The sequence below is a fragment of the Peromyscus californicus genome, unplaced genomic scaffold, assembly GCF_007827085.1.
Source record: "Peromyscus californicus insignis strain IS unplaced genomic scaffold, ASM782708v3 Scaffold_10__1_contigs__length_136768540, whole genome shotgun sequence".
In the NCBI taxonomy this organism is placed as follows: Eukaryota; Metazoa; Chordata; class Mammalia; order Rodentia; family Cricetidae; genus Peromyscus; species Peromyscus californicus.
In genome coordinates this window covers 32,868,366-32,882,502 of record NW_026294391.1, presented here as the reverse complement: position 1 = coordinate 32,882,502, position 14,137 = coordinate 32,868,366, and the positions used below count along the sequence as shown (strand labels likewise).

The window sequence follows — 14,137 nt, the reverse complement described above, 5'->3', positions numbered from 1 at the left end:
TTCACCTGCTTGTGTTTGAATCCTGGATCTACCACTTCCTACCTAATTTTACCTTATGAAAGCTGTTAAGCTCTGTGTGCCTTGCTGGTCTGGCTCTAGTTCTTGGCTGGGTTTACTTGCAATGGTGAGAACAGATATGCCTTGTTACCCTTAGAGAGGGAAGCTGTTCACTATTTGCTGCTGTGTAAAGTACACTCTGTAGATGCCCTTTAAGGAGTTGAGGTAGTTAGCCTCGATTCTGGTTTCCTTTATCTTGAAGAGGTATTAAATTTTATCAGATTACTCTTTCTGTCCTAATTCAGTATGATCGCGTGAAGTTTTTCTTTGGCCAATCAATATAATGGATCAGATTTCTTTTTTTTTCTGTTAGTAAGTTATCACTTGGTCATTTATGTAATTATTTTTCTAAATTGTTGAATCTTGTTTGCAAAGGATTGCCTGCCGGTTTGTTACATACAAGCTTTGTGTCTATGTTCATGAGGGATTTTGAACTGTAGCTTTCTCTTTTTGCACTGTCCTTGTCTGGTTTTGGTATTAGAATATCGCCGGCTTCATAAAACTGTGAGGCCCTCTCTCCTCTGCTGTCCTCTAGAAGAAAATATGAGGAAACAGTATTAATTTTTGTTTGAATGTTGGTTAGAACTCTTTAGTGAAACCTGGTAGCTTCAGGATTCCTTGGAGTTCTTTTAAAAATCATTTTAAATTACACTTATTTATGTGTATGTGGTTATGTGAGATAGAGACAGAAACTGAAGCATATGCAGAGGTCAGAAGACAATGTGTGGGAATTGTTTCTCTCTTTTTACCATGTGGATCAGTCAGACTTGGTGGCAAGTGTCTTTACCTGCTGAGGCATCTCATCTGCCCTTTCTCTGGAGCTGTCACACTACTAATTAAGTTCTTCAGCTGCAGGGCTGTTAAGGCATTTCCCATTTCATACTGAGTAAATTGTGGTAGCTTGTGCTGTTGGAATTGACCCATCTCTTCCGGAAGCTGTGACTGTCTGTCTGTGTCACGTTGTTTGTGGTACCCCCTATCCTTCTCGTACCTGTGGGGTCTGTAATGGTAGCCCTTTTGCTGTTTCTGTTGTTGTTTTGTTTCTTTCCTAGTACTGCCATTCTGACTTCTCTTTTTTTCTTTGCCAGCCTTGCTGGTTTGTCATTTCCTTGATTTATTTAATTTCTTTTTCTGGAGCTGAGGACCGAATCCAGGGCCTTCTGCTTGCTACACAAGCGCTCTACCACTGAGCTAAATCCTCAACCCCTTATTTAATTTTTTTTAATGAGACAGCTTTTTCTTGATTTCCTCTTAGTCTATTGTTTTTTTCTCTTAGAGTGGGAACAAAAATTGGTGATTTAAAACTTTAAAATGGAGACTATTCCTCCTAAATATTCTCTATCATGGGATGGTTTTCACTAGTTACCAGTGTTAGTTCCAAATACTCCATAAAGAGCAGGCATCTTAGGTGACTGACAGTTTTCTCTAGCATTTAATTAATAAGTTGGTGACTTAACTACAGGAAATAGTGCTTGTGTTATTTGAGGCTTAAGTTCTAAGAAGCCATTTCTAAACTTCAGATTGTCAAATTAGAGCTAAATGTCCTTGTTGATTAAGACTTTAGAGCTAGAAAAGACCTTACACCCAGGGGTCAGCAAATTAAAGTCCTTGGGCCAAATCCTGCTTAGCTGCTCTGGTCTAATCTGACCCTCCAGCTAAGCATTTTTCAAGAGTTGTAAATCACAAGTAAAGGCACTTTGAGAGAATCTGGGACTTGAGGCCTGATTGGCCTACATCACCTGAACACTGTACTATGTGGACCTTTACGGAAAGTTTTCCTACCCCTCTGCGTTTAGGTCACAGAAAGCCAGTGAGGTTGACTGCTGGCTTCTGAGTCATCTGGAAATATTTGGAAGCACAGGTTCCCAGGCTCCTCACATGGCCCTTTTCCCATCTGGAATTTGTCACAGCACATGGCTCTGTTCATGCTTATATTGTTTTGATTTGTGTCCCTTTGTCTTCTATCTCTCTACTATTCTCCCATGGCATTTGTATTTCTCTTGCCTTCTAGGCACTGAGCAAGCCACTTGGAGGCCCATTGTGAAGGGCCTCACCCAAATGTGAATTCTGCTGATAGTGCTGTGGGGGAGGCTTTTTGAGGGACAGTTCCCAAAAAATGACTTCTGCCATCACAAAGTACAGAATGTTTTAACTGTTTATAATCTCTTTGAATGCTATTTCATTGTTGATTCAGTCTGGCACATATATTCAGACAAAAATCTTTAAACTGTTCATAGAAACACAGATAGCAATATTAGGGTCGCTGACTTGTAAGGAATTCTGTCCACTTAGAGTTAGTGGGTTGAGAAACCAGAGTGTCAGTGCACGTCTTTAATCCAGGCATGTGGGAGGCAGAAGCAGACTGATCTCTTTTGAGTTTCAAGGCTGGCTTGGTCTACATAGAGTTCCAGGCCAGCCAAGGCTGCACAGTGAGATGCTGTCAACTTTCCTCCTCCTCCTAATAGTAATAGTAGTAGTAATAATGATGTTAGTGGATAGAAAGCTGGATAGTCACAATGTTGGTAAAGATCTTAGAAAGGATTTCTAGAAGTGGTAATCTCATTTTCTTCTTCTTGTGCATGCTGTGCAAGTCCTATGTCCCTGAGTTATGTCTCCAGCTATTCTTTGGAGGGGTGAGCTATTTACTTTAAGACAAGGTAATCCTCCTGCCTCGGCCTCCTAAGAATTACAGGCGTGCACCACCAGGCCTGGCCAATCCCACACTTTTTAAGTGTTCACTTTCTGGATGGAGCTAAAGGAAATGACTACTACTCTCCTATCCCAGAGCCAGCCTGAGATGTGGCCCAATGCTCTGTGATGAAGGAATGAGGCAAGTGGTGGCTGGGGACCTTTTACAGCTTTCAAAGAAGACACCAATATTGCCATCATAAAGGGAAGGGGTGGCTATCTGACTTGGGTCAGATGTTTTCTTTTAATGTTCTCTTCTGCTTTGGTTCTTTTCATAGCTGTAATCTGAGTTTACTCTTTTCCTCTTCTGAATGCATGCTGCTGAAGCTGATGTATCACAGGATCACTTGTGATGCTTGACTGAGTCCTTCCTAGAGGTGTCAGGTGGCTTAGTTATTCAGTACCTAAGCCAGTGATTCTCAACCTGTGGGTTGTGACCCCTTTGGAGGTCACATGTCAGATATCCTGTATACCAAATATTTACACTACAATTCATAACAGTAGCAAATTTGCAGTTATGAAGTAGCAACAAAAACTTTATGGTTAGGGTTCACCACAACATGAGGAACTGTATGAAAGGGTCACAACATTAGGAAGGTTGAGAACCACTACTCTAGGAGTTCTAGGCCAACCTAGTCTATGTAGTGAGTTCCAGGACAGCCAAGACCATTTCATTTAGTGAGGAGTTGTCTTTAAAAGAAGAAAGAAAGAGAGAGAGAGAGAGAGAGAGAGAGAGAGAGAGCGCCAGGCAGTGGTGGCACATGCCTTTAATCTCAGCACTCGGGAGGCAGAGCCAGGTGGATCTTTGTGAGTTCAAGGCCAGCCTGGTCTACAGAGTGAGTTCCAGGACAGGCTCCAAAGCTACACAGAGAAACCCTGTCTTGAAAAACAAAAACAAAAAAAAAAATGAAAGAGAGAGAATTAGAAAGAGAGAAAGAGCCGGACAGTGGTGGCGCACGCCTTTAACCCCAGCACTTGGGACGCAGAGGCAGGCGGATCTCAGTGAGTTCCAGGACAGGCTCCAAAGCTACACAGAGAAATCCTGTCTCAAAAAACAAAAACAAAAAAAGGAGGGAAAGAGAGAGAAGGGAAGAAAGGAAGGAAGGATAAATCTATAAACAACTTATTCAGCAGTTTCCTTTTCTGCAGCCTCTTCAAACCAAATTCTTTTTTCAAAGAGAAACAAATCACAAAGCATGTTGGGTTTGTTTTAACATTTGTTTTGTGTGTATGCTCACTTGTACACGTCAAAGAACAACTCAAGGGAGTTGCTTCTCTCCTGTCATGGGTTCCAGGGATTATACGAACTAAGCCACCTTGCCAGCCCAGTTATTTTGTTTTTTAAGTCTTACCAAAAGGAGTTAAGCTGACGGCAAGTTCTGTCTTCTGACCCCAAAGCCACCTGCTCCAGACTAGACAAACTAGAAACATCTGCTATTTGTACAGGATGGCCCAGGGTACCTCATTGCCAACACTTCATAACCAGAACAGAGGCACTCTGTTAGGCCTCAGTATGATATTTTGATCTTCAACGTTGAACACCATTATAAAACATGCCACTTTATAAAATGGACCTTCCCAAAGACTGATCCAAGGCATTGGTCCTGAAAATAATCTTTTTTTAAAAGTTTTTCTTTCATTGAACTACATTTCAGAAACCTTCTACATTCAACTCCATGTTCTAAGGCCAACAGAAAGGTCTGGAAGGCCCTTGGGCAGGCATATCACTTAGCCTTATTTGAACACTATGATATGTACAAACACTTGCTACTTTAACCAACAGCATGGTTGGTTTAAACGAAGGCTTTGAATAGAGACGTGGGTTCAAATCATAAGCCAACTTATTATTTCCACCTCTCTTTTGCCAGAAGAACTTTCCAAATCTCTGAGTAAGCTAAATTTGTACCTCTTATATCTATCTGAGCATCTTTATTGGCTGGCACAGTTTCAAAGTATTCAGTCCTAAATATTGTAATAAGTGTTAAGTATTTTATGTATCTCTTGACACTCTCCCAAACATGTTATTGATTATCAAACGCAACAACACAATGTGTGTGATTTTGGTATCATTAATGCCTTTACAGAGAGGAAAGAATTAAGATGCATTTGTTAAACTATCCAGTTAAGCCAGCTCAGGAAAGCGAGAAAAGCTATTGGTTCCTACTAGCTCCTTTGAGTTTGGGGCCTAAACACATCAATGCATTTGATTACTAGTATTGCCACTTCCTCAATGGTTTCTCCAAGAACACAGATGACACTGCCAATTTAATGAAATCCAGGCCCATCACACCGTAGGGCAGTAGAACTGCTTTTCCTGAGGTCTGGAAAAGTGCCTAGTTGTTAAGAGTTTAAAAGAGCATTTGTGCATGGTTTACATACTTGGTTTGCAGATTCAATTGAGGAGGTTTCTTCACTTTTCAAAAGAGCCAAGCTTGTTATTAAACTACCATGAAATGGTGGTTGGAGCTGCAGGACTCACCAGCAGTTTTGGGTTACAACTGTAGTGAAATGGTGGATTAAACACCCAGAATAAATTACTGACTCTAAAAAGTAAACTCACTAATAGCCATACTGGAGAAATTTTTAAACACACAGCCACAGACAATATTTTTTTAAATGATGTCTTGTTATGCAGCCCAGTCTTGACATGAGCTTGTGATCCTCCTACCTCAGCATCCCCACTGTCTACAGATCACAGGTATATGTCACTACGCCCTTGCAATGTTCAGTAGTTTAATAAATGAATTCTTAGCTACAAGGGTTAATGTAGATAGGTTATGGAGTTCCAATTAAATTAAAGATTGGCAATGCTAATCTTTAAGATACACAATCCAAAACCCTAGAGCACCAAGGATCAAAGCTATTAAAGGCCTCAGGACTGTAGCCTCAACCCTTTAAGGAAGAAGTTGCCAATTCAAATACAGCCAATTTAATTGTATGCAGGGGAGATGAGAAGATTCCAAACTGGTAACTCCTTCAACACAAAAACCAAACTGGCTTTCTTTCCTCAAAACAAACAAAACAAATTGCCCACCAGTTATTCAACTGGAAACTCCTCTCTTTAATGGCTCACACAGCGCTTCAGCCCACTTGAAAAAAGTGCCTCTCCTCTATTAGGAGGAGAGGTGGAGGTTCTCAGGCCTTGGTTATATGTTTTCAACAGTCAGTGTCCCTCCCAAAGCATTTAAAACAAGAGAGAAGCATCCAGTTAGAGCTAGGAACGGCTCCGTGATATAAAGTATAAATTAATTTTACCATATGCTACCGCTAGCAGCTTAAAGAAATGGAGATCATATAGGAACTACTCTATATAGAAGTATTATGGTATATTCATTTTTATTATTTTTTAATTTTTTATACAATATATTTTGATCAATTTTTTAATGGCAGGCGCACAAAACAAATTCTCAACAATGGGAGATTATTTTGCCTGGAGTCATCTGGAGAATCTTCTACAAATCCAGGGGAAAGAGAAGTTGATTTTAAAAAGAAAGAAAAAAAATCACAACCAAGCAAGCCAAAGAAAGGCAGACTCTAACCAGGGCTCCCTTCCAAGCAGTTCATAAAACATTTCAAACACAATTAACTTATGGTAGAAAACCTAGCAAAGTAGAATCAATGTCTTCCTCCAAAGCTGGTCAATTCTGAGTCCCCTCCAACCCCACCCCCAAGCGAAGTGAAAGGCTGGGGACAGGGGTTGTGCTAAGAGTAAGAACTGGATAGGAACAGATCTTCTGGGCTGAGTTTGTTTTTCCACAAGGTACTAGGGACCCAGGAATGTTTCGTAAATGAGAAAAGGGACCAAATGATCCAGCGCTTCTGCCAATGGAGACAAATGGTGAGGTGGTGGCCAAGAAAACAGAAGCCTGAAAACAGATGACTAGTGAATCGAGTGCATTCAGCGTGTGCATTTAGCAAGACTCAGGACAGGGCTGAGGGCGTTCTTGGGATTAAGTGCATCCAAGTATTCTGATACCATTGGGGGAGATTGTCTTTTGTTTCATGTCTTTTCTTTGGGGTTTTGTTTTTTGGTTTTTTTTTTATCATCATTATTTCCTGTGTCTTTGGAGATACTGGTGGGGGCCAGAAAGAAGAGGGTGTCAGATCCCCTAGAGTTGGGAGTTGTTAGTTACAGGCAATTGTGAGCTGACTCTGGTCCTCCGAAAAAGCAGCAAGAACTGTTAAGCAGACTTGAGTTTTTAAAAAAAAAAAAAAAAAAAACCTACTACAGTGAACTTCATATTTTTATCAGCATCAGAAGGAACCCCAAGGAAGATGTTTGTGATGCAAATTTAAGAAAGTCATACAAGTTCAACATGGGGTGGGATCAAAGCTTTCGTTCCTCACTCCCAGTGTCAGTCCCCCAGGGCTCCAAGGCTAAAGCCAAAGGGCACAAGAGAATTCTTTGTGAAGGAGACAGTGTAAAGAAAGAAGGGACCATGAGAAAGCTGGTGAATCAGAACGGTTAAAGCTTTACAATTCAGTTCGCTACCGAAGTCACACAAAGAAGGTATGCTTCCACCAGCAAGTAGTTCACTAAAGGAGACGTCGGAGCCACAGGCTGGCTGGGTAGGAAGCAAATCCCCAAGCCCTAGACAACCAGCACCTTGGGGGAAAGTGGTGCCTTCCACAACAATTTACAAGCAAAACAGATGTTTCTAAGAAGGACCAAAGGAATTTACTGATAAGTTTATCCTACTATTAATTGAAATGTCTAGCCAGAACTTAAACCAGAATTACCTGTGCCGGCACTATTTGGGCTGTAGCAGGGCTTTTTTGTTTGTTTGTTTTTTGTTTTTTGTTTTTCGAGACAGGGGGTTTTCTCTGTGTAGCTTTGTGCCTTTCCTGGAACTCGCTTTGTAGACCAGGCTGGCCTCGAACTCACAGAAATCCGCCTGGCTCTGCCTCCCAAGTGCTGGGATTAAAGGCGTGTGCCACCACCACCCGGCTGTAGCAGGGCTTTGTAGGCGTCTTTAACATGTTTGAGACTAGTTGTGAGTAGCATTATGTACAGTCTTGGTTTTCTGGGTTTTTGTTGTTGTTTTGTCTTGTTTTTTTGAGACAGGGTCTCATGTATCCCAGGCTGCCCTTGAACTCACTATGTATTATAAGATGGCTTTTAACTTCTGATCTTCATGCTCCACCTAAATGCTGGGATTACAGGCCTGTGGGAGTATCAAACACAAGGCTTCATGTACGCTACGTTGTGGGGAGCCCACAAAAGCTTCCTAGTTAGAGCTGAGCTTGCTTTACACAGTAGGGCTTCATTAGGGGATGGCTTGACCACATGCATGGTCACTAGGTGTCTGAGATGGTCTGCACTAGGCTGTGCTGGGGAGGAGGTCTTTGGCTCCACCCTTGGGCATTCCTTTAAAAGCCCTTTGGCAGCTATAGTCAGGGTCCAATGGATAAGGATCCAAGGCCCTCCTGAGGCTATCCTGTTTTCTATCTGTCTCTCTCTAGCTATGTTCCTATCTATTTTTTTGTTTTGTTTTATTGTTGTTGTTGTTGTTTTCTTGGTTTTTTGAGACAGGGTTTCTCTGTGTAGCTTTGTGCCTTTCCTGGAACTGGCTTTGGAGACCTGGCTGGCCTCGAACTCACAGAGATCCGCCTGGCTCTGCCTCCTGAGTGCTGGGATTAAGGGCGTGCACCACCACCGCTCGGCCTGTTTTGGATTTTTTTTTTTTTTTGAGACAGGGATTCTCTGTGCAGCTTTGTGCCTTTCCTGGAACTCACTCTGTAGCCTAGGCTGGCCTTGAACTCACAGAGATCCGCCTGCCTCTGCCTCCCAAGTGCTGGGATTAAAGGCGTGCGCCACCACCGCCCGGCACTATATTCCTATCTAATAGTTCCTGCTGCTCCTACTCAAGAGTACCCTGGGGGAAAGTTGGGGTGGGATGGCCCCCTCAGACTAGGCAAACTGATCTAATTCTCCAGCCCTATTTCTCCAGAACTGCCAAATTTCTCTCACAGTGTGGGGCATGATAAAACACCCCAACTGAGAGTCACTACCTTAAATTAAGGGGTTTTGCAATTAGGAAAGCAGCAAATACCTTGCAATCCAATAGGCCATATCACATAAAGGTTGAAAATCTCAAGGAGGATATGTGAAGCATCCTAGTCATCCCATCGTTCAGTGTGCAAGAGGATCTTGAGTTAAGGCCAGCCTGCACACAACCTCCTCCCCCCCCCCACAAAAAAAATCTGGACCTCAATGGACCTAATTTATTAATATTTAAAATGTGGACTAGACCTGCTAAAGATTTGCAAGCAAATAATAAGCATGCTTCAAAAGCATACTTTAGAGCAGAACCTGGTCCTGATAAAACTTACTCCAAATAAAATAAAGGTGTGGGCAATTGCAGTGCTCTCACTCCAACCTACATTCTATTCTTGGCATCCAGGGAATCCCAAGGAACCTGTAAATCCAACCCAAGGGGCCTCTGGATTTGAATGGAGCAAAATATATAGCCATATTTTTTCACTAGTTGAAAATGAGCATTTTCTCCCATTTATATCAACTACTCACTCCTACCCATTATTACCAATGAAATCTTTTTTGGTTTTCTGAGACTGGGTTTCTCTGTGTAGCCTTGGCTGTTCTGGAACTCCCTCTGTAAACCAGGCTGGCCTCGGAACTCAGAGATCTGCTTGCCTCTGCCTCCCAAGTGCTGGGATTAAAGGCGTGTGCCATGACCACCCAGCTCAAAATCATATTTTTTAATCGTATTTTTTATGTCATATATTCCAGCTAAAAATAGTGATTTTGTTCTGCAGTAGTCTAAAATTCTACATTTTTACCAGTCCTGTTGCTCCTGTGAGGCCAGGTTCGTAGTCACATCTTTAATCCCAACACTCAGGAGGCAGAAGCAGGGAGATCTCTGTAGATTTGAGGCCAGTCTGGTCTACACAGCAAGTTCTAAGACAACCAGGGCTATACAGGGAAATTCTGTCTCCAAAAACCAAAAAAAGAGAAGGTGGGTGGAGAGAAGAAGCACGGTTTACTTTGGGGAGGAGTGTTATGAAAATTTCAATATAAGTAACTGTCAATTCACGCACCTTAAACATTTATCATACGGAGGGGATGTGACTCAGTGGCACAAGGTTGCTTCACATGCATAATGCCCTGTGTCTAGCTTGCATAAGACCCTAGGTTCCATTCCTAGCACCACACTAAGAAGTGATAATCCAGGCAAAGGACCCCTACCACCAAACCTCTTCAGCTAAGACTATTTCAGTCTTCTACTCATATTAATCAAGATTTCTATTACAAAAGTAATGTGTAAGTCCGAGTGACACAGGTCACTCTGCTTCCTTCCACACAGAAAACACAATCAATGGTCCCAAAGACAAAATGAATGGCATCAGGTGTATTTTCAAAATCACAACCCAGCCTCATAATTCTATAGAGGGAAGGTATGCCTGGCTCACATATGAGCATTTATCACACGACTAGCATTTATCCATCATCGACAATGTACCAGACCTATGGCCGTGACATAGACCCCTTTAGATATCGGCCTTCCAGATATACCCAGCCCAAGAGAAGACAAAAAAAAAAAAAAAAAAAAAAAAAAAACAGAATTAACAGAAGTTTTCAGTGCTGAGTGGCTAGCCAGACACTGTTCCAACAAGCAAGGAGAGGATATAATGCCTCACTGAGCTCTACATACCCAGCATCCTGATTAGGGGCTGGGACCAGAACAAAAGAGTGTGTCCTCCACCAATCCCAAGATGCCCAACCATATCATGTTAGCTTTGAGCTGAAAAGAAGAATCTCATAATATTTCCTGGAATCAACAGTCCTCAGAGTCCAACACTTTACTTACAGGAGGACCAAAAATGAGCTTTGTTGGGATGGAGAGATGGCCCAGCAGTTAAGAGCACTAGCTCCTCTTCCAGAGGACCCAGATTTGATTCCCAGCACCCACATGTCAGCTCACAACTGTCTGTAAGTCCAGTTCCAGGAGACTTGACACCCTCACTCAAACACACGTACAGGCAAGACACCAATGCACATAAAATAAATCTTAAATAAATAAATAAAATGAGCGTTTGTTTTAGCAAAAACAATTTTCTGGTTACCCCATCAGCCAGTACACTAAATACTATCACCAGACCTAAGTGGCTGGGTTGCAGTTAGCTTGCATTGGTAACTACATTAGAATGGAACTGAAACAATAACACTGCTAAGTAGTTCAAGTTTAATTCCACTAAAATCACATCATGGAACTGCTCCATTAGGAAGGATTACTGACAAATGGGAGGGGGGAACATGTACCCATGCTCCACAACCATTTGACTCACCCATTTGACTCACCCTTGAGACACATCCAATACTTACATGCCAAGAGTAATGCCTTTGACTCATTATCAACAATTAAATGTTTTTAGAGACCTCACACATGGATCTCTCACCAAGCACCCCTTTATTGAAAAGGAAAGGTATTTAAAAATCCTTATGATATAGTTAAATCACACCATTTTCCAAATGTGAATGTAGAGAGCAAGGACATCCCTTGGGCTTCATTTAGTGACAGAACACTTTAAGAACTCCAGATCATACATACATATAAACATATACCTGAATATAGTGGGCTTTTTTCTAAAAGGTTCTTTGTCATTTTATCAAAGCTTTCTTTGGTATCATTAAGCTTCTGAGACAGACTCCATAGCCCAGGTTGGCCTTGAACTCAAGGGAATTCTCCTCCCTCATTACAGGTATGAGCCACCATGTGCCCAATCCATCATCTTTCTTGTTTATCTGTTGTTGTTTTGAGAAAGGATCTAATCAAGCTGGAACGGATTTAGATATCTTAAGACCCACCTGGGTGCTGAGATTAAAAGTCTGCCAATAATGCCTGGCTTCAGTTTCCTTAATTCTAATAAGGAACAAAGTGTGAGTTAAAACATTAAGGGCTAATGCTTGATGTTTCCCTCTTAAGCACCTTTCACTGAGCTTTACATGTGCACTCACCCTTTATTCTCAATGTTTAAACTAAGCAGAAGAAGATTTAATCTTCCGTGGAAGTGCTAGAATTTTTCTGACCCCACGCTGAGCTCACTATCCCTCACGCCTACTAGAAAGCCCATGAAGGATTAATAGAAGTGTTCCCATGGTGATTACATGAGGAACACATCCCCCAAATTCACCCCTTCCCAACTGGGAGGCCTTAGGTCTGCTCACCAGTTTCTTCACATTCCTCACCACTCAACTCACAGTGCTAGAACTCCCATTAACCAGTCAGCCTTGAAAGCTGCCAAGGTAACACTCAGTAAAGCCTTTGTGATCTTACAATCTCCTCCAGCTCTACCACCCAAGCACCATCTTATCTATGGATTCTCTCCCAGCTGCCTTTCTTCCCTCCATCCTCGCCTAAGAAAAGCGGGAAGTGAACGATGCTTTTTTTTTTTTAGCTCAATTCTGACCACCCAAGCACAATAACTTAACTAACAACCCTGTAGTTCACAGGTACACAGAAAAAGCCCTATGAGATGTGCGCTATCCTTTCCTCTCCTCGTCCTCCCCTCAGGGACAGAGATGATGAGGCTCAAAAAACGTTAAGAGATAAACCCAAATTGCCACCTACCGAACAAAACCAATTAGAAAAGGCAGATTTTGCGCCAAATCCCCAGATCTTATCTTTTGTCTTTAAATTACTGATCTTTTATATTGATATTTTAGGATTAGAGGAAAAAGTACCAAGAGAGCGCTCGGAAGTTCAGAAAGCAATAAAGTCGATGTTAAAAATCCTAACAGAAAAGGTGTTCCATTAATTGAAAAACCAGAGGAAATGCAAGGTTTGGGCAACACACTACATATGGGATGATCTGGGAAGTGCAAGTCTGCAGCAGTCCTTTAAAGGCCCGATCATTCCCGCCCCCTGCGCCCATGCTTGATTCTCTCAAAGAAAAGAAGCCTGCAATGCATCCTTACCCTCCAAACTCCAGTACGCAATAGATTCTCCCAACCTTTTCTGGTGAGACCAAGCTCGGTTTTCTGAGCCTCCTGGATTAGAGGTGATGGTGGTGGCTATAATTCCCGCGCCCAAATCTCATCCTTCCCCACCCCCAATAATAATAATCGTTTCCTTTCTCTGTCCGCCGGGTCCCTTTTCTGAGGATCTGTCTCCGACACAGGGGACGAAGAATCTTGCAAGTGCTAAGTGGCCCTGGTCCTTCTCCAGCCTTAGCTGCCCTTAAGGGGAAACCCCCCTTCGCACCCCCAAGAGGGAAATTCGGCAGCCTGCCAACACAGGAAAAGGTGGCGTGGGCAGCAGTCCCGCGCCTCGCACACCCCTCGCCCAGGCCTGCCTCGCCTGCCTCGCGGGTCATGCCTCGAACGGGCTACAGCGCTCCGGCACCCGCCCCCACTGGGGATCGCCGCGCCCCACAGCCTGAAAGGGATTTTCCCCCCAGCGGGGCGTGGAGGGCAGCGAGCCCGCGTGGACCCACGGTCCATCCAGGCCCGGAAGGGCGCTGCGACTGGCACACAACGACGCGGCTCCCCCAGGCCCCGCAGTGCGGCCACGAGCGAGCTCGGCGAGGACCGAGCACCGGCGGGGACGGTCGGGGCGCGGCGCGGCGCGGCCTCCGCCGATGCACGAGGGCCCGCAGCGTGCTCAGCGCCGCAGCCGGGGAGACGCAGGCGCCGCGCGGCCGCCCGCCTGCCCGCATTGTTCAACCCGCCGCGCGCGCCCCGGAGCCTGGCCCTGGCCTCAGCCCCGCAGGAGCGGAGGGGGGAACGGTCGCGCGGCCGCCGCCGCCACCGCCACCGCCCGTGCAGGTGGCGAGCGGCGCACTCACCTTTGGCGCCGAGCGTGAAGTCGAGCGTGCTGTGCCTCGCTGCTGCCATAGTGTGGCGAGGCCCTCTGCCATGCCTGGGGAGGCGACCGCGGGAGACTGAGGGGACCGCGCGGCGTGTCAAGCTGCGGGCCGGCGGGGAGCGCGCTGCGCCGGGGGAGGCTAAGAGTAGGAGGTGGGCGGGGCCGCGGGGAGCGACCCGGGGCGCAGGGGCGGGGCCGACCCGCCTCCTTAGAGGAGGAAGCAGCGACGCCTCCAGCCCCGAACTTGGAGCGCTGGGTGTGAGGCCTCTCGAATGGTGGAAACGGGGGCGCTGGCTCCCTGGCGTGCGTCACCAATGGCCGCGCCCTGCACTAAGGCTCTGGCCAGGCTCTCCCGCCATTCACCATCCGTTAGGAGGTCATCTCAGGTTTAAACGGCTCAGCGCGACTTCCGGGGGGCCTCCCTATACACTTCCCTATATGCCTACCCCTCCTCCCCAACCAAGGCCCCAGTTACTTCCTGACGATGTGAAAAAAAATTAAAAAATGCTAGGATCTACCTCTGCAGTCTAAAAGTACAGCCGCCTCTTTCTTAAAATGCACGCGAA

At 44.5% G+C, this 14,137-nt stretch overlaps 1 protein-coding gene across 2 annotated transcripts in view; it reads right to left on the bottom strand.

The window, feature by feature from the left end:
• The window catches only part of Sms (spermine synthase), a 52,445-nt gene extending 38,558 nt beyond the window's left edge, over positions 1 to 13,887 (bottom strand). The window contains exon 1 of one of the 2 annotated variants that reach the window (XM_052730118.1): positions 13,552 to 13,887. In XM_052730118.1, coding sequence (XP_052586078.1) covers positions 13,552 to 13,600 — 49 coding nt within the window. In that variant the 5' untranslated portion in view covers positions 13,601 to 13,887. Of the gene's footprint in view, positions 1 to 12,682; positions 12,795 to 13,551 lie in introns of those variants that run through there. The other variant, XM_052730192.1, reaches the window with a different exon arrangement.
• Between the last annotated feature and the right edge of the window lie 250 nt (positions 13,888 to 14,137).